Source organism: Eleutherodactylus coqui, chromosome 6 (genome assembly GCF_035609145.1).
Source record: "Eleutherodactylus coqui strain aEleCoq1 chromosome 6, aEleCoq1.hap1, whole genome shotgun sequence".
Taxonomy (NCBI): Eukaryota; Metazoa; Chordata; class Amphibia; order Anura; family Eleutherodactylidae; genus Eleutherodactylus; species Eleutherodactylus coqui.
In genome coordinates, this window is record NC_089842.1 from 246,398,470 (window position 1) to 246,425,960 (window position 27,491).

The 27,491-nt window shown below is 50.7% G+C and overlaps 1 protein-coding gene across 1 annotated transcript; it reads right to left on the minus strand.

Annotated features, from left to right (window-relative positions):
• Positions 1–532: 532 nt before the first annotated feature.
• LOC136571966 (uncharacterized) lies at positions 533–27,491 on the minus strand. The gene is made up of 6 exons (XM_066572584.1): positions 27,398–27,491; positions 11,978–12,307; positions 10,911–11,153; positions 10,276–10,416; positions 5,589–5,659; positions 533–2,213 (listed from the first exon to the last, which is right to left on the minus strand). The coding sequence occupies exons 1-6, from the start codon at positions 27,489–27,491 to the stop codon at positions 2,154–2,156; spliced, it is 939 nt and encodes a 312-aa protein (XP_066428681.1). The 3' UTR covers positions 533–2,153.

Genomic DNA, 27,491 nt, shown 5'->3' on the forward strand with positions numbered 1-27,491 from the left:
GCAGATGGGGAGAGGAGCCTCCAGCCATCTACCAGGTCTGCAGCGCCTTATGGAGGAGGGTAGTTGTATCTACAGCTGACTGCACACCCAACCATCACAGGCAATAGGGTCAGGAACAACATATTGCCTCCTTAGGGAGAGCACCCTGGTGGTGAGTGAGGAGGCTTATAAGGCCTTGCATGCTCCTCTGGGTAATATGCAAATAAGGGAGATGGAACAATAGATCTGCAGTAAACATGGTTATAAAAAAATTAAAAAGCACAGCATATTCTATTTTGGTCCAACTCCTCAGACGACTAAAAAAACCAAAAAACCCAGCTCCAGCCGCACATGCAGATGTCACACGGTTACACACATGCATGACAATCTGTCTTCTTTCACACATCAGAGGTTTTCCCGGCTTATCTGCCCAATCTGGCAATAATGTGATCTGGACATAATAAACCCAACAAGGAGACCCAGGATACAAGATCACACGTCTGTTACATCACACCAATACAGAACTGGGGACCAACCAAGTTACTGAAGAACTTTTTTTTTTAACTTCGTTTTATTAGCAAAATCACGAAGCAATACAATATACATTACGGCCTGTGAACAATTACTTCGTTTTTTTACATAAATTTCCGTCAAAACAGTATTATTGTGCAATATACATGTTATCGGACCACGGCGGTACAGATCTGATGGCCTCGTTGCCAAATTGGTAGATATGGAAGCCCGTGATGAGGAGATTTTGCTAGCATTATCTATCAATAGCATGAAATCACTCCATGTTATGTCAAGACACTTCTCCATGAGAATCAATGAATTCTACTTTATTATCAACATTACCAACTCTTATACAGGAAGAAGAGGGCATATCCAAATGTTGCCTGGTACAAAGATTAGTGTTACGTAGGTGACAAAGCTGATTTATCATAAGGCTTATTGATATCTACCAAATAGTCTCAAAGCTCTTAAGGCCTCATGTCCACGGGGAAAATCAGATCCGCTGCGGATATATATCATACATACACACACACACACACACACACACACACACACACACACACACACACACACACAATAATATACACACACATATATATATCATACATACACACAATAATATACACACACATATATATATCATACACACACACACACACACACAATAATATACACACACATATACATACATATACATATATATATATATATATATATAGCATACATCATACATACACACATACTCCACTACTTGTAAACAGGTTCTGTTCCAGGAGCCTGTTCGCAAGTACATTTGTTCGTATGTCCGAACAAATGTTTGCATGGAGGGGATCGTGGGTGGATCCCGCTTCATACAACGTTGGGTGCACGCTATTCTTACCGCTGCAAGGAACAGCCGTCACCCGGCGTTCAGGGGGCCCATACAGTGTTCCGTGAAAAGATCGCGGGACGCTGTGCGGTTGCTAGGCAGTTGGGGGCGGTCTGAAAGGCCCCAGGGCTGCCTATGCAGAGCGCCTAATACACGCACGGCTTGCTAGGCGCTCTGCATAGACAGCCCCAGGGCCTTTCAGAAGGCTCCCGGCTGCCTAGCAACCGCACAGCGTCCCGCGATCTGACCGGACAGGCTTGATAGAAGCCTCTCCGGTCCCTGCGCAGCATGATGTCATGTCATAGCATGACATCATACTGTGCAATAGCATTACATCATACTGTGCAAAACAGATAGTTCATATCTTGCGAAGTTCATAAATCGAATGTTCGCAAGTCGGGGACTATCTGTGTGTGTGTAATATTATTATTATTACACATATACAATATACTCGAGTAGAAGCCGAGTTTTTTAGCACATTTATGTGTGTTCTCCCTATTGCTACTGAGGCCACTGTGGGGGGATCACTAATACTATTGAAGCTACTGGGGGGCTGACTATTACTACTGGGACCACTCTGCACGCGGCAGCATACCTGAGGCTGACTTACAGTATGTTTACATGTGGCGGCATTGCTGCATAATGTCCGCAGCTGAAATTGTAATGGCAAATTCTGTATTTAAAAAAACAGTCAAAATCAGTCCCATTGGTGCGGCAGCTTGTAAACAAGGTACCAGAGGACACCGCGGGCGCGTCCAGTAGTATCCATAGATGGCAATGAGACAAGTCTGGCTTATGGCTTATGGTTCCCCGGAGCAGCCGCCCTTCTCATCAAGATGAAGATCAGAATCCCCTAAAACAGAGTGAAAGGAAAAAAAAAACAAAGATGTAAGTAAAGAAATAGCTAATATAAATGTCGCAATGGAGCAGTTAGATTGTACCTCCAGATCAGCTCGTACGCCGACTCCAGAGTTAGAAGAACCTCTCATGTATAAATGTGTGTTCTTCATCCTTTAAGGCTGGGTTCACACGGGGCGGGAAAATCCACCGGCGGCTCCTAATCCCGGGATTGGCTAGTAAAGTGGACGAGATTTCGCAAAAATCCTGCCCACACGCTGCGGCCAAACTGTGCAGAAATGGCCATGGGGTGCGGAAATTAAAGACGCAGCATGTCAATTCTTTTTTTTCCCCACAGCGGCCCCTCTCCTCTCTATGGGGAGAAATGGCCACAGCGGAAATGCAGGCTGCATAACTGCGTTTTCCAGCAGAATTTTTGCCAATTTTCGGTGCAGCAAATCCACGAGAATTCCGCTGGAAATCCGTCCAGTGTGAACCCAGCCTTAATGACTCTGCTTCCCTGCATGAATAGAAACAATCCTGTTTAGAAGGGGTTTCCAGTTCTGAGCTCTGGTGGTCTGTGCTCAGGATGGGCCATCAGTACTAGATTGGGAGGGGGGGTGGGGGTGTCTAGTCCCCACTGTAAGGAGGGGGATCTTGGACTGTAATACCCAACATGGCCACTGCAGTAGGAACGGAGCTGTCTGATTCCTGCAGAAATCAGCTCCTTGTACGGATGCAGCGTCCCAGCAGATAGCAGATTGGTAGGGGTCCTGAGCGGTGGACTCCTATCAAACTATTAATGGCCTATGTTGAAGTTCGTAACCAGAAAACCCCTTTAATCACAGACCTTTTTCTTCTCAGCTTTAGAAAAAAATGTAATGTGTACAATTTAATGTGCCACATAATGTATAGGGAATCTTTTACGGTTTTCTAAGGGGTGAGGTGAAAAAAAAAACAGTTGTAAGGCCTCGTGCCCACGGCCGTGATGGACTCCACCAGCGGAATATCGCAGCAAAGTCCACAACGGCGCCCCCCTAAAGTCCTCATACTCACCTCCCGGATCCACAGCGCGAGTTCTCTGCCGGGCTGGCGCACATGACGCACCGGCAGTGGTCGATGACGTGGCCAGCGTTGGGTGGGCACGCCTATTCATGCAATACTTCTGCTGTGCTACAGGGGAAGTGTAGCGTGACGGCCGGCCGCGTGTATTCCTGCGGCAAATAGAGCATGCCGCGTTTTCTTTCACGCTGCGGAATTCTGCACCGTGAACATTCAGCTATTAGGTTCCATAGACTTCTGCCGCAGCCGTGGGCGTTGGCCCTGAGATGTTTGGGAGGAGGTTATATGGCAGACTGGTGAAGCCTTCCTTATTCTGCTGGTCAGGTTAGTTCTTGTTGTATTACTTTACACCATCATGGCTGATATTCCCACGGTGGGGTTGTGTAGTTTCTAGCGGTTTGGGGTACCCACCACTTTATTACATTTCTCTCTGGGGGACAGGGCGACCAAAATAAAGCCCATTCCAAGCATTGTGGGTTTTCGTTACAGCGCTCATCGTGTGGGATGAAGAATACAAGTCGGTCCCAGAGAAAAGGACTTAAGAGCCGTAAGCCTGGGGGGTGAAGACTGCAGGAAGTAGAACTAGAGGCAGGGAGTGAGAGGGTTAATAGGTAGTGGTGATACGGGGAGGGCTGGTGGGCTACAGAGGGGGCAGGTAGGCAAGTGCGGGAAATCTCCTGCTCATCCTCCATTGGGCCAGGGTCATTGAAGACAATGGGAAACACCTGATGACCCTCCAACGTGCCTGGAAGACGCACCGGAGCAGGGAGGAGTTGGCCATAAAGGTGTGACAACGCCTGATAATCGGGCCAATATCGCACCCGCCCGTGTAGCATCGTGGTACACAGGGATGGGGTTGGCGAGGGGGTGGCAGGTAAGAATTGGCTGCGGGTCCAGTACGGCTCTGGGCTCCCCGATGCAAACAAGGATGGAGATCTGGTGGTAGTCGGAGGATGGATGGAACGAGGGTCAGGAGGAAGGAGCGGACAGAACCCTGGCCAAGATGAGGTCCGACTATCACCAGTCACCGCTGGCCTTCTCTGCGGTGGGCTGATCCCTACACACCATCGGGTATGTAGGCCGAGACGGCGAGTCCGTGAGCCGGGACTCAGGATGTATTTACGGGCGAGTCCGAGAAACTCAAACCGATATCGCACTTGTAAGAATGTGATTTTCACTCGGAGGGCGATTTGTGAGAAGACCCGCACTGCGCTGCTGAACGGGCGGGAATCGTATGACACGTTTGTGCGAGGCGGCGGTTCACTGCATTCTCATAGACAAGAGGACAGGCTGCGGCTTTACTATCCCGCAGGGCAACCGCCCATGTAAATAGGTCCGCCGCAGACGCCTCAGGCTGTAGTCACACGGGCGAGGTTATCCTGGGAGTTTGTGCGTTGCGACATCCGTGAAAACAGAACCCGCCATTTACACGGGTAATTCCCATCAGCCATGCTGCAGGATAGGAAAAGTGCAAGTATCTGGCAATGAGCGCCCCCTGCACATCAGATGAGGGGTCCGCGGGCTGCGGAGACGTGAGTTGCGCCCATCGCCATATACATGCGGCCTTAACCCTTTCCAGTCCAATGTCGGGCCTGCCCCGACATCATCATTTTCCTCCACAGCTCCGATGTCGGGGCAGGCCCGACACTGCAGTGCAGGAGTGGATCTGCACCCGATCGTCAGGCACATCGGGTGCAGATGCACTCCTTTACTGGTCGTCATCGAGGACCCCCGAGGAGAAGGCAGAAAGGGTTTTTAACCCTTTCTGCCCACTTCTTTATACATTACATAGCGCTCAATTAGCGCTATGCAATGCATAGATTCCGGCCGGCGATCATGTGACCGCCGGTGTTACCTGACCCCCGGCGGTCACATGAACGCCGAGCCGGGAGCCTGCACCGTGCAAGGACCTGCTTACCTGACCGGCGTCTTGTGCATTCTCCTTCTGTCTCCCGACCCGGCGATCATGTGACCGCCAGGTGTCACCTGACCCCAGCGGTCACATGATCGCCGAGCCGGGAGGCAGAAGGAGAATGCACAAGACGCCGGTCAGGTAAGCAGGTCCCTCCCTGCACCCTCCTGAACTCTGTCAGATCAGGAGGGTGCAGGGAAAATGTATTTTTTCTCACCCGTTCTCCCAGCTCCAATTTATTTGGAGCTGGGGAGAATGGGTGAGAAAAAATAAATGGATTGGAAAGGGTTAAAGGGGTTGTCTGTCTGTATGGCAGTCCTGAAGTTGGAGCAGACAGCGGACATCCCCTTTAACACGTTAAATTAACCCAAATCATGAGAAGACGAGAACATAAAGCCAGAAGAGAAGAAAACTCACCAGAAGTGCGACAGCCAGCGGTGCGAGGAGGAGGAGTCTGCGATCTCTGGAGGCGGGAACTGCAGGCTTTTCTGGAAAAACAAGAAGCCTGTAAGTATATAATGGGCAGCGCGAGCCGCCACAGGGGATACACGGGATGACACGGCAATGACTAGAACACGGCACACGCCTCATGCATGTACTACAGCCATACAGGACAACACAGAACACTCCAGCATGTGACACCACCAAGAAATGCCACCGACACAAAGTAGCATCCTCTTGTGGGAGGGGCTGAACTTTTTAATGGCCCCATTTTGGGTTATAGATCTGTCGTGCAACTTTTTTGGGGGGGATGGGGGCGGGGTTAGAAATTCCGCCATTGTTTTTGGGTTCTGGCGTTGCGGCGCTCACCATTAATACATTTTTAACAGGCCAAGTCACACGGCAGTCATGGAGGCCTGGCTTCCATCTGCAATGGGAAGGCACTGGTACCTTGTGATCGTACTGTGAGGTGTGCATGGACGTCTCCCCCTGTCATCTGCATACATGCTGCAGTGGCTACTGATCGTGTCCTGTAAGGGGTTAAACTGCCAGATTGAGCTTTCTCCCTTCCTGTCAGTTAGAGCAGGAGCCGGGCTGTCAGTATTTAGCCAAGCCACCAATAAATATATATACACAAGTTTAAAGCCCATCATAGTGGGGTCAGTATAAAGGCGTATTAGTGGTCACTAAGGGGTTAAGCTACGGTCAGGACATTTGTATTTGGCACAGGATTTGTGATTGTACCATAGCGCCACATTACGGTCCTGTAAAAGTGCCATGACATTTCACGTGATTGCGGTGGCCTTTCTTACATACACGCCTTGATAAGTCCTATAGAGAAGCCCAATGAAATACTTCAGAGAAGGAAAAAAAGTGAAAAACGGCAACAAAAAGCCATAAAAAAGTTGTGCATGTATTTAGCCCAAACATGTATATAACAAGAATAATACCTCCACAGCGCCACCTATTGGCTTGAAGGAATGCTGCCTTCTAAAGTCAGACTCTTTATACAAGCCTTGTAACAATGACTGGGAATTAAAAGCAAAGCCAGACTCCATGCACAGACAGCTGTTTCAGGGTGTTTGCCCTTCATCAGTGTACAGTAGGAGTCAGGCTTTGCTAGTGAGGCCTGGGATGGAGGTGGGTCAGAAACATTATCTTTACTCTTTAGGGAGACACCTAGACGGTGAGTGAGGAGACTCAGAACGCTATTCGTGCTGCTCTGGGTAATATGCAAATAAGGGAGATGGAATAATACCTCCACAGTGCCACCTACTGGAAGGCAGCATTCCTTCAAGCCTATGTATGTATGTATGTATGTATGTATGTATGTATAAAACACACAAGACACAGACGGCGCAGGGTAATACCTTATAGAAGCGCTGAAGAAACATCCGCAGCAGGAGAAAGCAGAAGGAAGAATGGCGTTAGTGAAGCGGTTTAAAGAGACTGTCGCTGTTTCTGCACCTCTTCCAGCAGTACAAGGCGGTGCCGGTCACACTGATTACAGGGATAGGTCTGTGGATCTGTGCAGGAGTTGTGGAGAAACTGGCCTTTATATCAGCAGCAGCACATGCATAGAGGACTACTAAAAGTAGTCCTGGATAGTCACGACCTGCAGGATAGCCGCACCCACCCCACCCTCCGGCCACTGACAGCCGAGTAGAAAGCTTCCAATCATTGGCTGGAGGGCAAAGTGGGCATGGCTAGGACGCAGCTCATGAATATCCATGAGTAGGTGTGTGTCTGGCTGCTACTACTGTGTTTCCCAAAAAATAAGACCTACCCTGATAATAAGCCCTTCCCTGATTTTCAGGGTGGGGGTGGGCTTGAAATATAAGCCCTTGCCAAAAAATAAGCCCTAGCTACACTACATGGAAAACAAACAAAAACTAAACCAATACCCAGCTAGTAGACGGTGTTCGGGACCCTCTTGCTGGTCTCCAGCGCTACTGCAGGCTTCCGTGTCCTCGTGAACGCTGAGAGAGCATTTCTTCCTGTTAGTGGGGTTTAAATACCCCGCCTCCAGCAAGTGATTGCTCTGATTGATTCATTGAGTGCCGCGTCAGTCAATCAGAACCAGCGCTTGATGAACCAATCAGAGCAATCCCTTGCTGGAGGCGGGGTATTCAAGCCCGCTAACAGGAAGAAATGCTCTCTCGGCGTTCAGGAGGACACGGAAGCCTGCAGTAGCGCTGGAGACCAGCAAGAGGGCCCCGAACACCGTCTACTAGGTGGGTATTAAGACACACCTCAAAAATAAGACACTGTCTCTTTTGGGGCAAAAAGTAAATACAAGACAGCGTCTTATTTTTGGGGAAACACTAATAAAAGGACAGTTTCTCCACAAGTCCTGCAGAGATCACAGCAGACATATCAGTGTGGCCATCACCACCTTATGGTGCTCAAAGTGAAGACTGCCAAAACACGGTGACCGTCTATGGGAAAGCAATAGAGCACAAGACATTCAGTCAGTGAGAGCTGCAGGGGCTTCCTTACTGACGCAGGCGCCACTCCGTACAAACTGGTGTAGGCAATGGCAGATCAGGAGGGGCCATCAATAACCCCATTAATGAGAAGTCATCCAGACCGGCCCATTGCAGCAGGACCAGAAGGCTGTTACATGTTATGGGGGCTCCCGCCTTCACCCCAACAGATCACTTCAGGGGAGACCAGGATTGGGTGTATTTCAATGCCCGATCTTGTTGTCCCCCCGGCGATCAGCCGGCACCAGAGCTGTCCAGAGTCGGGAAAAGATGTCTGACAGCCAAAGAGCCTTCGGGCCAACAGCCGTGTTCACACCAGCGCTTGGTTTCTGCTCACAATTTCCATTCTTCTGCTCCATGATAAGGCAGGAAGATGTAATCCCTGACTGAATGGATCCGTCCTACGAGGGAGCGCTGGTGTGAACGCTCCTTCAGTCCCTCACACATTAGATTTACATTATAGGGACCCCGTCTGCAGATAATCCCACCACATCGTTAGTCTGTAAGACCCCTTCCCAAATGTATCACTGCGGAGTCATACCGCCATCCTCTGGTCAGGGAGGTTATACAAGGCTGTGCACCAACAAGCTCTCAATAGTCCAGCAGGAAGCCCCGCAAAGACTGGCGCCGGCGCACACGAAGCCCCGCAAAGACTGGCGCCGGCGCACACGAAGCCCCGCAAAGACTGGCGCCGGCGCACACGAAGCCCCGCAAAGACTGGCGCCGGCGCACACGAAGCCCCGCAAAGACTGGCGCCGGCGCACACGAAGCCCCGCAAAGACTGGCGCCGGCGCACACGAAGCCCCGCAAAGACTGGCGCCGGCGCACACGAAGCCCCGCAAAGACTGGCGCCGGCGCACACGAAGCCCCGCAAAGACTGGCGCCGGCGCACACGAAGCCCCGCAAAGACTGGCGCCGGCGCACACGAAGCCCCGCAAAGACTGGCGCCGGCGCACACGAAGCCCCGCAAAGACTGGCGCCGGCGCACACGAAGCCCCGCAAAGACTGGCGCCGGCGCACACGAAGCCCCCGCAAAGACTGGCGCCGGCGCACACGAAGCCCCGCAAAGACTGGCGCCGGCGCACACGAAGCCCCGCAAAGACTGGCGCCGGCGCACACGAAGCCCCGCAAAGACTGGCGCCGGCGCACACGAAGCCCCGCAAAGACTGGCGCCGGCGCACACGAAGCCCCGCAAGGACTGGCGCCGGCGCACACGAAGCCCCGCAAGGACTGGCGCCGGCGCACACGAAGCCCCGCAAGGACTGGCGCCGGCGCACACGAAGCCCCGCAAGGACTGGCGCCGGCGCACACGAAGCCCCACAAGGACTGGCGCCGGCGCACACGAAGCCCCACAAGGACTGGCGCCGGCGCACACGAAGCCCCACAAGGACTGGCGCCGGCGCACACGAAGCCCCACAAGGACTGGCGCCGGCGCACACGAAGCCCCACAAGGACTGGCGCCGGCGCACACGAAGCCCCACAAGGACTGGCGCCGGCGCACACGAAGCCCCACAAGGACTGGCGCCGGCGCACACGAAGCCCCACAAGGACTGGCGCCGGCGCACACGAAGCCCCACAAGGACTGGCGCCGGCGCACACGAAGCCCCACAAGGACTGGCGCCCGCGCACACGAAGCCCCACAAGGACTGGCGCCCGCGCACACGAAGCCCCACAAGGACTGGCGCCCGCGCACACGAAGCCCCACAAGGACTGGCGCCCGCGCACACGAAGCCCCACAAGGACTGGCGCCCGCGCACACGAAGCCCCACAAGGACTGGCGCCCGCGCACACGAAGCCCCACAAAGACTGGCGCCCGCGCACACGAAGCCCCACAAAGACTGGCGCCCGCGCACACGAAGCCCCACAAAGACTGGCGCACACGAAGCCCCACAAAGACTGGCGCCCGCGCACACGAAGCCCCACAAAGACTGGCGCCCGCGCACACGAAGCCCCACAAAGACTGGCGCCCGCGCACACGAAGCCCCACAAAGACTGGCGCCCGCGCACACGAAGCCCCACAAAGACTGGCGCCCGCACACACGAAGCCCCACAAAGACTGGCGCCCGCACACACGAAGCCCACAAAGACTGGCGCCCGCGCACACGAAGCCCCACAAAGACTGGCGCCCGCGTGGTTGTATTTTGCCCTGACCAGGAATATCACACATTACACGTTACCTGATGGGATCATGACATATAGGTCTGTGGCACTCCTCGGTAGAAGGAGCGTCTGATTACTGCCCTCGTCTCCACCTTCACCCCATTTCACTCCAGTCATGTTCGGGTACATTATGTGACCCACATATCTGTCACCAAGACCTAAAGAGGAGGAAGGAACAGACATTTCAGGAAGTCCTTCAACAATTCAACCCAAAGACTATATTAAGGGGTATTCTGGCCAGAAGCAATCGCTGCCAGCCCACCGGATAGGTGACAAACCCTCGATTGGTGGGGTCCGACCTCAGTGTTGTGTTGCCGGCAGTTCCATAGTGCCTGACCACCGCTCTATTCAAACATCTTTCCAGCCGCAGTTCTGCTGAACGAGGACCCAGAGCCCCCCATTCTGGTGGGGGTCCCAGCAGTCTGCCCACCACCAATCTAGCATGTCACCTATCTAGTCAGTAGATAAACACTCCTGCCAGAAGACCCCTTTACACCTTACACAGCATCATTACTGATGGTAGTATCATTATATGGTTAACCTCTTGAGGACCGGCCCCCCCCCCCCCCCCCCCCCCCCCCCATTAGGTTTGATTTATGCCCGATTCATAGGATTTTGTGGCGGTGTTTAGTGGTGTGATCCGGGGCCTCACCTTGTATTGGAGTAATATTCTTACTGTCCGCACTGACTAGATTAGAGGCGATAACTGTGACCGTGCCAGTGACATTGTACGGAATAGTCAGAGTCCTGTTATCTGCACTCAGCCAGTCCCCATCAGGTAGGTGTCCACCATCCTGCATCCAGATGATTGCTTCCGGTTCTCCAGCACAGCTGACGGTGAGGGATATACGGCCATCAGTGTCGTTACGAGACAGTTCACTGATCCAGACTTTATCTACAAGACAGGGGAAAGTTTTAGTTCTGGTTCGGTTTCACGGACAAGAACAGCACATGTAAGGTTGGGCACATGAGGCTGCTGCAGCTAATAGTCAGTGATTTACTGTGACTGACAGCTATTGAAATCACATCGCTCAGTACTGCTGTATAATGTCCTGCGTGAGGCTGTTAATTATTAGAGATGAGCGAGCATACTCGATAAGGCAAACTACTCGATCGAGTAGTGCCTTATTCGAGTACCTACCCACTCATCTCTAAACAGTCAGGTGCTGGCAGGGGGCAGGGAGGAACGGAGGGGAGATCTCTCCCTCCCCCTGTTCCCCCCTGCACACCGCCGCAACTCACCTGTCACCCACGCCGGCAGGCGAATCTTTAGAGACGAGTGGGCAGGTACTCGCATAAGGCACTACTTGCTCGAGTAGTTCGCCTTAGCGAGTATGCTCGCTCATCTCTATTAATTATCTATGTGCTACAGAAAGATAGGAAGCAGAACCTTGTCTCCCAGTGCAGAGTATGGGCGATACCCGTCAGCTACAAGCTGGATAGAAAAGCATCAAGGAGAAAGGAAACAGCCATCACCTCTACACTGCTGTATAATGTCCCCCATGATGCTGCTGCCTTTCTGAAAAACTGGCGTAGATTCTAACTAAGTAAATAGCCACAAGCTAGCGATTATTTTGCTTTCACACTGGAGAATTATCGCTCACTTTCACTCACATTTCGCATTTCCTGCAGCTCATGTGTTAGCTGTGCTGTGCTGTGTAGACTTAGTCAGCCGAGGGTGACATTAATGGCAGTTTGTATTAAACACACCAGGCTCACCGTGAATTCTATATGTGATCTGACGGTGTGATTCTTTATCCCCATGGCCGTTCTTGTGTTCCAGTGTATAAAGGCCGCCATCGCTCTTGGTTGTGTTCCGTAGGGTGACACATCCGGTGGTCTTATCGATGCTTAACCTTCCCTCATACTTGGCTGGTACTTGAGGATTAGAGTCACAGGGGATGTGGATGGTCACACCGCTATCATGATGGATCTTGTACCGACTCTTGGCTTCACACGGCTTAAAACAAAACAATATAGTCGCAGAAACAGCCGCATCTTTGATTTCTTGGCTTTTGATTAAAATGCAAAAAATGGATAGAAGAAACCCTGAAAAATAAGGGAAAAAAAATGTATATTAACAAACGGCAGAAGAATCACAGACATCAGACATACATGGTGATCAGCCAGAAGACCCCCTGTGCCCCCAGAACAGCTGAGACCCCTTGATGTGTGCGGAGTGAAGGCTGGTCCGACCCCACAGAGGAGGGACTGTAGGACTAACTACTGACCATGGGCACATGAGCAGCAGAACCACGGAGCAATGGAAGAAGGATTCTGGTCTGATGAATCACGTTTTCCATCATGTGGACGGCCGGGTGCGTCACTTACCTGGGAAGAGATGGGACCAGGATGCACTATGGGAAGAAGACAAGCCGGCGGGGGCTGTGTGATGGGCAATGCTCTGCTGGGTATTTGTGCCCTGGCATCATGTGGATGTGACACGTACCACCTGCCTATCATCATTCAGACAGGTACCCCCTTCATGGCAGCGCCCTCTATCAGCAGGATAATGTGCCCGGCCGCATGGCAAGACGTGTTCAGGAACGCAACAAAGATCAAGTTGATGACTTGCCCTCCAAATTCTTAAACGGACATGATGCAAAAGCAAGTCTGACCCCTGGAGGGCGCACGGGGAGCTGACAGGAGTTAAAGGGGACCTGTCACCACCATCTCACCCCTAGAAGTAGCTGCACTGCCTGCAGGGGATGAAAACATAATCAATTCAAGTCCCCGCGTTTCCCCGGGGTAGCTGTGCTTTCTCACAATAGTATTCCAAAGTTATGCCACCTGCACATGGACGGGTCAGATGCCACATGCAGAATCCAACCCTGTGCCCGCCCGGCGACCCCTGGGTACCTGTCCGGGAAAAGATTCATTTTGGCGATATTCATCCCACGTACATGCGGCCGCTGACAGGGCAAAGACCGCTCACTGGTCAGTGCTGATTGGTTGGTCTGCAGTCTGTGGGACGGCTGTTGGGCGCTTACGCTGCTGTCCCGTGTAAAAGATTGTGAAGACCCGGCTGATGAGCGCCACTCTTGTTGGCCACCACTAGTCATCGCACGCAAATCCTCTGATGGAATCGGCCGTTTCCAGCAATAACTTTGGGAATAAAATGGGACAATGACAGCTCAGCGATATGTTCAGGACATCCTGCAGCCACATGTGTTCCTCTCATGGTTATCATGGATAATGCTCGGCCGCACACAAGGGGGTCCCAGGAGCCCCCCACAACATTGTCACACTTCTGTGGCTGCAGATATGTCACCAGTAGAACATGTATGGGACCATCTGAGATGCAAACTAACAGCCTACCAGTTTACACGATCTAGAGCAGTGGTGGCGAGCCTATGGCACGCATGCCAGAGGCGGCACACAGAGCCCTCTCTGCTGGCACACGTCGCCATCGGCCGCTCACCACATTAGTGAATGCCTACAGGGGCCGCGGCTCCCCTATCGGCATTCACTCATCAGTACGCTGCCATCAGCGCTGCCATCTGTGTTGATCCCGGCGCACACTGTAACGTCAGTGTGCAGCTGGGATCCTCCTCTCCCATCGTCTTCTGCTTGGTTCCGCGAGAGCAGGGGGAGGAGGCATCCGGCAGCACACTGACATCAGTGTGCACCAGCGATCAGGTAGAAGAGAAGAGCAGTGGCGCTTCCACGAGGGGGGGACGGGGGGAGGGGGGGACGGGGGGAGGGGGGGGTGGCACTGTTACTGCTGGGGGGAGGGGGCATTATTACTGCCATGGGACCGCTGGGAGGGGGGGGGAACGACACATTATTACTGCTGGGGACCGCTGGAAGGGTGTCACTATTACTGCTGGGGGGCTGCGTCACTATTATTACTGCTGGGGGGGCCGCTCTGGGGGGGGGGGTGTCACTAATATTATTGCTGGGGGGGCCGCTGGGGGGCGAGGTGTCACTATTATTACTCCTGGGGTATGTCACTATTTTTACTGCTGGGGGGGGGGGCACTATCATTACTGCTGGGGGGGGGCTGCTCTGGAGGGGGTGTCACTATTATCACTGCTGGGGGGCCGCTGGGGGGCGGGGTGTCACTATTATTACTGCTGGGGTATGTCACTATTTTTACTGCTGGGGGGGCACTATTATTACTGCTGTGGGACCGCTGGGGGTGAGGGGGCATTATTACTGCTTGGGGAGGGGGCATTATTACTGCTGTGGGACCGCTGGGGGTGAGGGGGCATTATTACTGCTGGGGGGGGGGGGGGCTCGGAGGATGTCACTATTATTACTGCTAGAGGTCATCACTGTTATTACTGCTGGGGGGGGGGCGCTCTGGGGGGCCGCCCTGGGAGGTGTCACTAATATTACTGCTGGGGGGGCTGCTCTGGAGGGGGTGTCACTATTACTGCTGGGGGTGTCACTATTAATACTGCTGGGGAACTGCTGGGGGGGAGGGGGCATTATTACTGCTTGGGGGGGGGGGCATTATTACTGCTGTGGGACCGCTGGGGGTGAGGGGGCATTATTACTGCTGGGGGGGGGGGGGGGCTCGGAGGATGTCACTATTATTACTGCTAGAGGTCATCACTGTTATTACTGCTGGGGGGGCCGCTCTGGGGGGCCGCCCTGGGGGTTGTCACTAATATTACTACTGGGGGGGGGGGCCGCTCTGGGAGGTGTCACTAATATTACTGCTGGGGGTGTCACTATTATTACTGCTGGGGGTGTCACTATTATTACTGCTGGGGGGGAGGGGGCATTATTACTGCTTGGGGGGGGGCATTACTACTGCTGTGGGACCGCTGGGGGTGAGGGGGCATTATTACTGCTAGGAGGGGGGGGGGGGGGGGCTCGGAGGATGTCACTATTATTACTGCTGGGGGGAGGGGGCATTATTACTGCCATGGGACCGCTGGGAGGGGGGGGAACGACACATTATTACTGCTGGGGACCGCTGGAAGGGTGTCACTATTACTGCTGGGGGGCTGCGTCACTATTATTACTGCTGGGGGGGCCGCTCTGGGGGGGGGGGGGGGTCACTAATATTATTGCTGGGGGGGCCGCTGGGGGGCGAGGTGTCACTATTATTACTCCTGGGGTATGTCACTATTTTTACTGCTGGGGGGGGGGGGGGGGCACTATCATTACTGCTGGGGGGGGGGCTGCTCTGGAGGGGGTGTCACTATTATCACTGCTGGGGGGCCGCTGGGGGGCGGGGTGTCACTATTATTACTGCTGGGGTATGTCACTATTTTTACTGCTGGGGGGGCACTATTATTACTGCTGTGGGACCGCTGGGGGTGAGGGGGCATTATTACTGCTTGGGGAGGGGGCATTATTACTGCTGTGGGACCGCTGGGGGTGAGGGGGCATTATTACTGCTGGGGGGGGGGGGGGGGGGGCTCGGAGGATGTCACTATTATTACTGCTAGAGGTCATCACTGTTATTACTGCTGGGGGGGGGGGGCGCTCTGGGGGGCCGCCCTGGGAGGTGTCACTAATATTACTGCTGGGGGGGCTGCTCTGGAGGGGGTGTCACTATTATTACTGCTGGGGGTGTCACTATTAATACTGCTGGGGAACTGCTGGGGGGGAGGGGGCATTATTACTGCTTGGGGGGGGGGCATTATTACTGCTGTGGGACCGCTGGGGGTGAGGGGGCATTATTACTGCTGGGGGGGGGGGGGGGCTCGGAGGATGTCACTATTATTACTGCTAGAGGTCATCACTGTTATTACTGCTGGGGGGGCCGCTCTGGGGGGCCGCCCTGGGGGTTGTCACTAATATTACTACTGGGGGGGGGGCCGCTCTGGGAGGTGTCACTAATATTACTGCTGGGGGTGTCACTATTATTACTGCTGGGGGGGAGGGGGCATTATTACTGCTTGGGGGGGGGGCATTACTACTGCTGTGGGACCGCTGGGGGTGAGGGGGCATTATTACTGCTAGGAGGGGGGGGGGGGCTCGGAGGATGTCACTATTATTACTGCTGGGGGGGGGGGGGGCATCAGCGTCCGTGCGCTTAGAATGGCGGAGGTACAATCATAGCGGTAATAAGCCCTTCATGTGGCACAACAGGGTACTAGAGGAGCCGGGGGGAGATGCGACCGCGGAGCCGCACAGGTAGCAGGTGTGTACTATACCTGTGTGCAGAAGAGCCGTCATCCTCCACCGCGGCTCGTAAAGCACTCCTGGCGCGGCAACGGTAGCACGGGGCGGTGTGAGACTCAGCTGTAGTGCTGTTCTGGGCAGGGCGGTCCGGGGCGGGGCGGAGGGCGGTCCGGGGCGGGGCGAAGAGACAGATCTCCGCGGCTGATGCATGCCGTGTGCAGTGACCAGCCGGTAACCGGCGGCCCCCGCTGTAGTCCGGAGCAGATGTCCGGGTCCCCCTCCTCCTGTGGGTGCAGCGCCGCCGGCAGTGTAGGCCCTCGTTCACAAGTGACGGCTGCGGATTACACTGGACGCGGCGTCTGTAACCCTCTGTCAGGTCTCTGCGCTCCCGCAGTGTCTGACTGGTGACCCCCGTGTGAACGCGCAGCGACGGAATGAGAGTTGGGAAGTCCTTCAGTTTGGGCTCTTTTAGGCCGCCTGCAGACCCCACATACGGGACCCCCTGCTGCCCGGCCGGTGACCCCAGCTTACCTCCCCGCCATCGGCTGCCGATGTGCGGGCCGGCGCAGTACAGAGGACGCCGCACTGTCCCAGTGACGATGACGCAGCCATACCGCCATGATATGTCCATACTGGCTCCACGCCGGCCGTCTGCAGCCGCAGAAAAAGCGCAATCAATTTCCGCTCAGAAAATTCCCACTTCAATTCACAATACAAATCTGGAGCGGTCTGCCGGAGGCTTCAGACACGACAATCATCGATCAGATCCCGCAGGAGCGCAGAAAACCAAGCAATGATTATCCCGTGTACAAGGGCCAGAAGACTTCTGTGAGGTGCTATCCGAAAACGGCTGCCGAACCGAGCCGCCACCTGTCATCCCGATGTGTACAACACCGAGCCGCCGCCTGTCATCCCGAGGTGTACAACACCGAGCCGCCGCCTGTCATCCCGAGGTGTACAACACCGAGCCGCCGCCTGTCATCCCGAGGTGTACAACACCGAGCCGCCGCCTGTCATCCCGAGGTGTACAACACCGAGCCGCCGCCTGTCATCCCGAGGTGTACAACACCGAGCCGCCGCCTGTCATCCCGAGGTGTACAACACCGAGCCGCCGCCTGTCATCCCGAGGTGTACAACACCGAGCCGCCGCCTGTCATCCCCATGTGTACAACACCGAGCCGCCGCCTGTCATCCCCATGTGTACAACACCGAGCCGCCGCCTGTCATCCCCATGTGTACAACACCGAGCCGCCGCCTGTCATCCCCATGTGTACAACACCGAGCCGCCGCCTGTCATCCCCATGTGTACAACACCGAGCCGCCGCCTGTCATCCCGATGTATACAACACCGAGCCGCCGCCTGTCATCTTGATGTATACAACACCGAGCCGCCGCATGATCTTTGTTCCATGAATGCTTTAGTCTACAGGAGCTGCAGGAGTCCTGTCATTAATGTGTTTTATTCCACTTCTATAATACAACAGACTTTTGGTTGCCCTGTGGAAACGGTATATATTATTGCAACTCAGCCCCATTCACAAACAACCGGCTCGCTGGTTGCAGCCACCAAAGTAGTTCATATTGGGTGCAGAATCCCAGTAACCTCCCTGCCATCCACCAGGGGGCAGCGTAGCTCTTCTCAGACTGCAGTTTGTAACATTATATCCATTTTAAAACCTGATACTTTACAAAGTGAGAACTCTGATGTATTGGGCAAATTCTTAATAAGACAAAAATGTTTTAATTTCCCCCAAAACGGGCTTGACTCAGTGTTAATGTACTGATGTAAAACAAGCAAAAAGCTCCTTCTGCGCTCTTTCTTCGGGGTCTTGCGATCCAGAAAGGGGAAACTAACAGGTCTCCACAATATGCAACAAAGTGTATTTAATTGTACAATATGTACACAAATATAGCAAAACCTTTTATATTTGTGTACATATTGTACAATTAAATACACTTTGTTGCATATTGTGGAGACCTGTTAGTTTCCCCTTTCTGGATCGCAAGACCCCGAAGAAAGAGCGCAGAAGGAGCTTTTTGCTTGTTTTACATTGTATTCTCCCCCATTGTTTGGTGTAACACCCACTGGGGTTTTTTCCTACTGCTGCATCTCCTTGTTTGAGGATTGTTTGGGGATCCTGCATAAAGGAACATCTATAGTTCTACAGGCAAACGGGGATCATTGGTGCAAGCGGGTTTTTTCCCCAAACGTGGGGATCCCGCTTTGCACCAGGTGAGTAAAAATACCCCCCCCCCCTTTTTTGTAATTTCGGATTTCTGTGTGGTGGCGCGGATCTACATTCTGTGTTAATGTACTGAGAGGAGAATAAGCTGCTGCCAGACCCCCCTGTCCCCTTCAGAGACTTCTAGCAGTGACTTAACCCCTTTAGAACATGTTCAAATTCAACCCCCAAACCCCTCCCCTCCAACATCTGCTGTCAGGAGAGTCACGACTCCCCCATACATACTAAATGGTCCTTCCGGTTCAGCTGAGGCGCGTCTCGTGTGTGCGGCCAGCCTAAAGACAGCAGGAAGTCACCACCAGATTCTTCAATGTATTTATGGGTAATTACGATTATAGCCTCTTCATGATTTTTAGACATTTTGCAATGACACTAATGACCCCGCTGACCTCCCGATACACGAGCCGTTATATGAAGTTTCCAAAAGTTGTGCGAAATTTTATAATTTTGTATAACAAATAAATTACTTAACCCTTTCACGACCACTGATGGTAAATTTATGTAGGGCAGTCATAAAGGGTACATGGAGAGTGTTTGGGGGCAGCTTGGTGACCACGCTATAGTCTTTTTACGTCCTTCCGCTGCAGGACGTGTATAGAGGGAGATAGCGCCGCTATCGCCTTCCATACATCGCAAGTCTCAGCTGTTTATTAAAGCTGACACCTGCGGGCAACAGCCCCGTTGGTCCGCCCGGCTGATCGGGACTGTTAACCCTTTAAATGCCATTGTCAATTCTGAGAGCGGCATTTAAATCCCCCATCGTTCAGAAGTCCTGTACAGCCCCCCCCCACGGTGAGATTGGGAAAGCTGTCTAAGAGACCCCAGGGCTGTCATTGCAGAATGTCTATCAAGCCATCCCCGTGGGGTGGCTTGGTAGGCTGCCTGTCAGAATGCAGTATGATGTAATGCTATGGCATTACATCATACTGCATAAGCAAGCCAAGCATCGCTAGTTGTGGTCCCCCATGGGGACTAAAAGAAAGTGCAAAAATAAAAACAGTAAAGTTTTATTATTTTTTTAAAAAAGTAATAAAAGTTTAAAAAAAAAAACCTTTTGCCATATTTACAATAAAAAAGTCTAAATAAAAACAAAAATAGATATTTGGTATCGCTGCGTTTGTAAAAGTCCGTTCTATCGAAGTAATGCATTATTTACCCCGCACGGTGAATGTCGTCCAAATAAAAAAAATATAACAGAAATGCGCTTTTTTAGTCACACTGTTGCCAAGAAAAAAATCTAATAAAAGGCATCTAATCAAAAAGTCCTATGTATTCCAAAATGGTACCAACGGAAACTGCAGTACATCGCGCACAAAATGAGCCTCACACAACCATGTGGACAGAAAAATTAAAAACTTATTGTGCGCAGAAGATGGAGACAGAAAATCATTTAAAAAAATTAAATATCTTTTAAAAAATATACTAGTACAGCGGGGGAAAAAAACTATACAAGTTTGATATCGCAGTAATCGTATTGACCCATAGAATAAGGCTATATCATTTTTGTTGCAGTTTGTGCGCAGTAGAAACAAGACGCACTGAAAAATGGCGAAATGTTGGGTTTTTTTTGCATTTCTCTCCACTTAAAATTTTTTACAAGTTTTTCAGTATATTATATGGTACAGTAAATAGCGCCATTGAAAAATACAACTCGTCCCGCAAAAAACAACCCGCAGACAGCGACGGCGATGGATAAATAAAGGAGTTACGATTTTTTAAAAGGGAGGAGGAAACAACGAAAATGGGAAAAAAAATAAAAAAGGGTGGTTACTAAGGGGTTAAAAAAAAACACTAAAGAAAAATTGCTTAAATATTGTAGTGTAGTACAAGCAAAAAAATAAGTTCAATTCCCATGTGGGAACTAGAAAAAAAAGTGTAAGAAAAAAAATGTAAAAGTATTTTAGTTACTTAAGTTAAGAAAAACTTTTCTCATTTCCTTGATGTAAAAAAAAAGTTGAAATAATTAAAAGAAAGCTTACATATTTGACATGGATGTAACTATCACAATATTTATCCCGCACATTGAAGGCGGGTAAAAAAAAAAAAAAAAAAAAGTTCTTGTTTTTTTGCCACTCTGCCTCCCCAAAAAATGGGATAAAAAGTGATAAAAAAGACATATGTTTCCCAAACTGATACAAAAATAAAACTACAGCTCCATAAACAATGAGCCCTCACACAGCCAAATCGCTGTAAGAAGAAGAAACGTTACAGGTCTCAGGATACGGCGACGCCAAGCAATTAAAGACAATGTATTTACTTTAAGTCGCACTGCCCCATAGAAGTCTTTCTGCAGGTCACAATAAATGGCACCATTAATAAATACAACTCATCCTGCAAGAAAACAAGCCCTCATACGGCCAATGGAAACAAGAAGTCTTGGAAGACGAGATGAAAAAAAGGAAAATGAAAAAAGTCTCCGATCCTAAGGGGTTAAAAGAAAGTTGGCAATGTGCTTGTAGCAGAACAAACAGGAGATGCAGTGACTCATCTAGCTATGGGGGTGGGGAGGCAGTTAGGCATTAAGCCAAAAAGTTCTAAGACTCAGATACATGTAAGTAGAGAAGAGAGTGGAGGGAAGCTGAAGTGCAGAAGACTCTGAGCGTCTCCCAGCGATCAGCGCGGGGTTATTTCTACAGTTTCTTACCTCTCTGGACATCTTCTACAGTGTACTATCCGAAATACAGAGAAGAGGCGCTGTCCTCTACTAGGCGGAACTGAGAGTCTGAATAACAGAGTCAGAAGTCAAACACTCAGAGCCCCTCCCCCACTCAGAACCCCTCCCCCTCCTACAACTTCCAGTCACATACTTTTATAAGAGGAGCTTCAGCAGCTGCACTCTCAGTATATGTTAGGGGTTAATTGGTATTCAGAAGCCCTGAAACATCATTATAAGTGGAGAACCCCTCACTAGGGGACAAAAAACATCTCACATCAATACAGCCCTTCATTATTTTACTCTGACACCTCACATGTAAGTTTTCAAGATGCTCTGTACACTTGAAGTCTTTCCAAAGATTATTCCAGGACCGTCTCCCTGCACTGCAGGGGCCCCAGTGAGCGCTGCAGCCTCGGTTATTTACCAGGTACATTGCGTAGCAGCTGTGCCCAGTTATGAAGCTTTATCCCATTCACTTTCCTTTCAGGTGACTAAGAATAAGCTGCTGTGTCCATGCCTATGGCATATAAAACTATTTTGGGCCATTAGGTGACCTGTATCCTGTATTTATCAGCAGTTTTTCGCCTTTGCAGGCTGTATCTAGATTTCTCAGTCTTCCCTGAGTTGGTGGTTGTAGACTGCTGCTATGATGTCTACATACACTATATACATAGGAGAGCAGGATCTCTTCTCTATCTCTGAGCTGGTGGGTGTAGATGACTGCTGCTATGATATCTCCATACACTGTACACATAGGAGAGCAGGATCTCTTCTCTATCTATGAGCTGGTGGGTGTAGACTGCTGCTATGATGTCTCCATACACTGTACACATATGACAGCAGGATCTCTTCTCTATCTCTGAGCTGGTGGGTGTAGACTGCCTCTATGATGTCTACATACACTACACACATATGACAGCAGGATCTCTTCTCTATCTCTGAGCTGGTGGGTGCAGACTACTGCTATGATGTCTCCATACACTGTACACATAGGAGAGCAGGATCTCTTCTCCATCTCTGAGCTGGTGGGTGTAGACTGATGCTATGATGTCTCCATACACTACACACATATGACAGCAGGATCTCTTCTCTATCTCTGAGCTGGTGGGTGTAGACTGCTGCTATGATGTCTACATACACTATACACATAGGAGAGCAGGATCTCTTCTCTCTCTGAGCTGGTGGGTGTAGACTGCTGCTATGATGTCTCCATACACTGTACACATAGGAGAGCAGGATCTCTTCTCCATCTCTGAGCTGGTGGGTGTAGACTGCAGCAAAGATGTTTCCATACACTGTACACATAGGAGAGCAGGATCTCTTCTCTATCTCTGAGCTGCTGGGTGTAGACTGCTGCTATGATGTCTCCATACACTGCACACATAGGAGAGCAGGATCTCTTCTCTCTCTGAGATGGTGGGTGTAGACTGCTGCTATGATGTTTCCATACACTGTACACATAGGAGAGCAGGATCTCTTCTCTATCTCTGAGCTGGTGGGTGTAGACTGCTGCTATGATGTCTCCATACACTGCACACATAGGAGAGCAGGATCTCTTCTCTCTCTGAGCTGGTGGGTGTAGTCTGCTGCTATGATGTCTCCATACACTATACACATAGGAGAGCAGGATCTCTTCTCTCTCTGAGCTGGTGGGTGTAGACTGCTGCTATGATGTCTTCATACACTGTACACATAGGAGAGCAGGATCTCTTCTCTATCTCTGAGCTGGTGGGTGTAGTCTGCTGCTATGATACACTATACACATAGGAGAGCAGGATCTCTTCTCTCTCTGAGCTGGTGGGTGTAGACTGCAGCTATGATGTCTCCATACACTGTACACATAGGAGAGCAGGATCTCTTCTCTCTCCGAGCTGGTGGGTGTATACTGCTGCTATGATGTCTCCATACACTGTACACATAGGAGAGCAGGATCTCTTCTCCATCTCTGTGCTGGTGGGTGTAGACTGCAGCAAAGATGTTTCCATACACTGTACACATAGGAGAGCAGGGTCTCTTATGTATCTCTGAGATGGTGGGTGTAGACTGATGCTATGATGTCTGCATACACTGTACACATAGGAGAGCAGGATCTCTTCTCTATCTCTGAGCTGGTGGGTGTAGACTGCTGCTATGATGTCTCCATACACTGTACACATAGGAGAGCAGGATCTCTTCTCTATCTCTGAGCTGGTGGGTGTAGTCTGCTGCTATGATGTCTCCATACACTATACACATAGGAGAGCAGGATCTCTTCTCTCTCTGAGCTGGTGGGTGTAGACTGCTGCTATGATGTCTCCATACACTGTACACATAAGAGAGCAGGATCTCTTCTCTATCTCTGAACTGGTGGGTGTACACTGCTGCTATGATGTCCCCATACACTATACACATAGGAGAGCAGGATCTCTTCTCTATCTCTGAGCTGGTGGGTGCAGACTGCAGCAAAGATGTTTCCATACACTACACACATATGACAGCAGGATCTCTTCTCTATCTCTGAGCTGGTGGGTGTAGACTGATGCTATGATGTCTCCATACACTACACACATAGGGGAGCAGGATCTCTTATCTATCTCTGAGCTGGTGGGTGTAGTCTGCTGCTATGATGTCTCCATATACTGTACACATAGGAGAGTAGGATCTCTTCTCTCTCTGAGCTGGTGGGTGTAGACTGCTGCTATGATGTCTCCATACACTGTACACATAGGAGAGCAGGATCTCTTCTCTATCTCTGAGCTGGTGGGTGTAGACTGATGCTATGATGTCTCCATACACTGCACACATAGGAGAGCAGGATCTCTTCTCTATCTCTGAGCTGGTGGGTGTAGTCTGCTACTATGATGTCTCCATATACTGTACACATAGGAGAGTAGGATCTCTTCTCTCTCTGAGCTGGTGGGTGTAGACTGCTGCTATGATGTCTCCATACACTGTACACATAAGAGAGCAGGATCTCTTCTCTATCTCTGAACTGGTGGGTGTACACTGCTGCTATGATGTCCCCATACACTATACACATAGGAGAGCAGGATCTCTTCTCTATCTCTGAGCTGGTGGGTGCAGACTGCAGCAAAGATGTTTCCATACACTACACACATATGACAGCAGGATCTCTTCTCTATCTCTGAGCTGGTGGGTGTAGACTGATGCTATGATGTCTCCATACACTACACACATAGGGGAGCAGGATCTCTTATCTATCTCTGAGCTGGTGGGTGTAGTCTGCTGCTATGATGTCTCCATATACTGTACACATAGGAGAGTAGGATCTCTTCTCTCTCTGAGCTGGTGGGTGTAGACTGCTGCTATGATGTCTCCATACACTGTACACATAGGAGAGCAGGATCTCTTCTCTATCTCTGAGCTGGTGGGTGTAGACTGATGCTATGATGTCTCCATACACTGCACACATAGGAGAGCAGGATCTCTTCTCTATCTCTGAGCTGGTGGGTGTAGTCTGCTACTATGATGTCTCCATATACTGTACACATAGGAGAGTAGGATCTCTTCTCTCTCTGAGCTGGTGGGTGTAGACTGTTGCTATGATGTCTCCATACACTGTACACATAGGAGAGCAGGATCTCTTCTCTATCTCTGAGCTGGTGGGTGTAGACTGCTGCTATGATGTCTCCATACACTGTACACATAGGAGAGCAGGATCTCTTCTCTATCTCTGAGCTGGTGGGTGTAGACTGATGCTATGATGTCTCCATACACTACACACATAGGAGAGCAGGAGCTATTTTCTATTTCTGTGTGGCACATCCTAATGCTAAAAGTTTGACCAATAAAGTAGACGAACTAGAAGTAATAATGTCTGAGGAAAACGACAACATAGTGGGAATACCAGAGACCTGGTATGATGAAAACAGTGACTGGGCAGTGAATTTACAGGGTTATAGTCTGTTCCAAAGGGATTGTAAAAACTGGAAAGAGGGAGCTGTTTTGCCTGTATAAAGCCCACTAAATGGGAAGATATAAGGGAGGGAGATGAACATGTGGCGTCTCTATGGTGGCAAAACATGGAAGGAAAAACATCACTAAAATCCTCATAGGGCTTTTCACCAAATATAATAGAAGCTACTGAAAATGTATTATTGAAGCAAATAGATGAAGCAGCAAATCACAATGAGGTCATTTTTTGGGGGGGACTTTAACTATCTGGATACAAACTGGGGAACCAAAACCTGCTGATCTCATAAGGGTAGCAACTTTCTGCCAATTACTAAAGATAATTACCTTATCCAACTTGTACTGGGCCCGACTAGAGGGATAGTCATTTTGGGCTTAATATTAAGCAACAGGCCTGACAGAATAACAGGGGTGCAGGTTGGGGGCACCTGGGAAGTAGTGACTATAATGTAATACATTTCAATTTGTCCTTTAAGAGAGACGTTTGTTGGGGAGCTACAAAAATACTGAACTTTAGGAAGGCCAAGTTCCATCATCCTAATGATGCCCTAAACCTTATTGACCGGTACAATGTCCTCAAAATGAGAGTACAAACAATAAATGGGAAACGTTTAAAAACATCCTAATTACTTACTGTGAGCGGCTCACACATTACAGGAACACAAGACTTAGAAAGAGGAGAAAACTAAGAGTAGAACAAACCCTAAACTGTTCTTCAATTATATAAATAGTAAAAAGATTAATACCGAGTGTTGGCCCTTTAATAAATAATGTAGGCCAAATTGTAGAGGGGGTGAATTATGCCCAGGAGTATGTGATAAAACCCACTTCAAATTATGCACCAAGTGGGGGTTTTGATGGGGGATTTCTGCTTCAAATCAGTCCCCATGTGGAACCAGTCTAAGGCCGTCCCTGAAGCCGATCACAGTGCTGAGCTGTAATCTGTAGGGCACCAAGCAGTAAGAGGCTGGCCTCACTGTCCTCTGCACTATCCGTTGCATGGAAGGAGTGCAGCAGTGTGACCCGGCCGCACCGTGGCAGCTAATCAGTCGCTGGGGGCGTTGCCTTCATTTGAGGACTGCCAAACCCTGTCTCCACCCATTATTGTGGTGGAGACAAGATACACCAGTACCCCCTTTATACTCGAATTTACTCAAGTATGATGCTCCAAGTTCGGGTCCGGAGACCTGCGGTGTGCCGGGACGCACTGCTGCCCTCCGTACATGCAACGGATAGTGCAGAGGACAGTGAGGCCGGCCTCTACTGCTTGGTTCCCGACAGATTACAGCTCATTACTAAGGGGGGTCTTAGCACCAAGACAAGCAGTGATCAGCATCAGGGCTCCTTCACACGACCGTATGCATCTTTATGTTCGCTCATTTGCGCCGTAAATACGCATGAATGCCTGGTAATCCCTTGCTCAGCTTTAATCCTCGAAATGACCTCAAAAGCCTAAATAGAGGCACCAGTAAGCGTTTCACAGTGTTGGGCGGGGCTAAGCTCCCTCCCCCTCCCTTTTTTCCAGCTATGGGAGCCGCCACCGTATATCGGTTGAAAGCTAGAACCACAATTTTCTTTCTACCCACCGTATAATCGCCGGCACGGATTTCGTTGTTTATGTTCCATTTTTTATGGTCCAACATCTTTCACACCATAAATTTGTCCATATGAACGAATGCATTGGAAACCAACACCCCGGGTGGTCACGTATAGCGGACGGGCAATCCGTGCAGCTGCACAAGCTCATCATCTCTGCTTAGCCAGAGGGGCATTGATGCCCCCATCACCTCTCCCTCACATAACCGCCTATTAACCCTTCACTGCCATAGCCCACACAGGAACCTCTTTACTGCCCAAGACCAACAAAACCCTGCCTATTAACCCCTTCTCTACCTCACACCACCGCGATTTGTTCCTTATCCTTTTCCATTTTCTTAAAATTACAAATGACATAGCCGTACGATATCCCGCGACGCAGCGTGGGCCCCAACACCGTACTGTAAATCGTGTGAATGTTACTGACTGCGGGGAGAATTACTTGCATTGTGTGGTTAAGTGTGATAGTGTTCGCTGCAGACACTCTGTTATATATAACTAAGCACACAGTTTATGGCCATTTACAGGGGAAGCTCCGCCGCAGATGGAAGTGCTGACTACTAGTTAACCTCTAATACTCCTGGCTGTTTGGATTGATATTCTCCATTATCTCTGCTAGACGGATATTTGCGGATTATTTTCCCGTACGTTCTTTATCTCTGCGGTTCTTGGCGGAGTTTTCCCTCTGGTTATCAGTCCGGTATTGTTGGGGTAGTTCATGCATGGAGTCGTACGCCGGCAT

Coding starts and splice junctions, on each gene's coding strand:
- LOC136571966 (XM_066572584.1), bottom strand. CDS start 27,491: ATGCCGGCGTACGACTCCATGCATGAACTACCCCAACAATACCGGACT. Junction 12,308..27,397: donor GAACCGCAGAGATAAAGAAC/GTACGGGAAAAT, acceptor CTTATTTTTCAG/GGTTTCTTCTATCCATTTTT. Junction 11,154..11,977: donor GATCACATATAGAATTCACG/GTGAGCCTGGTG, acceptor CCTGTCTTGTAG/ATAAAGTCTGGATCAGTGAA.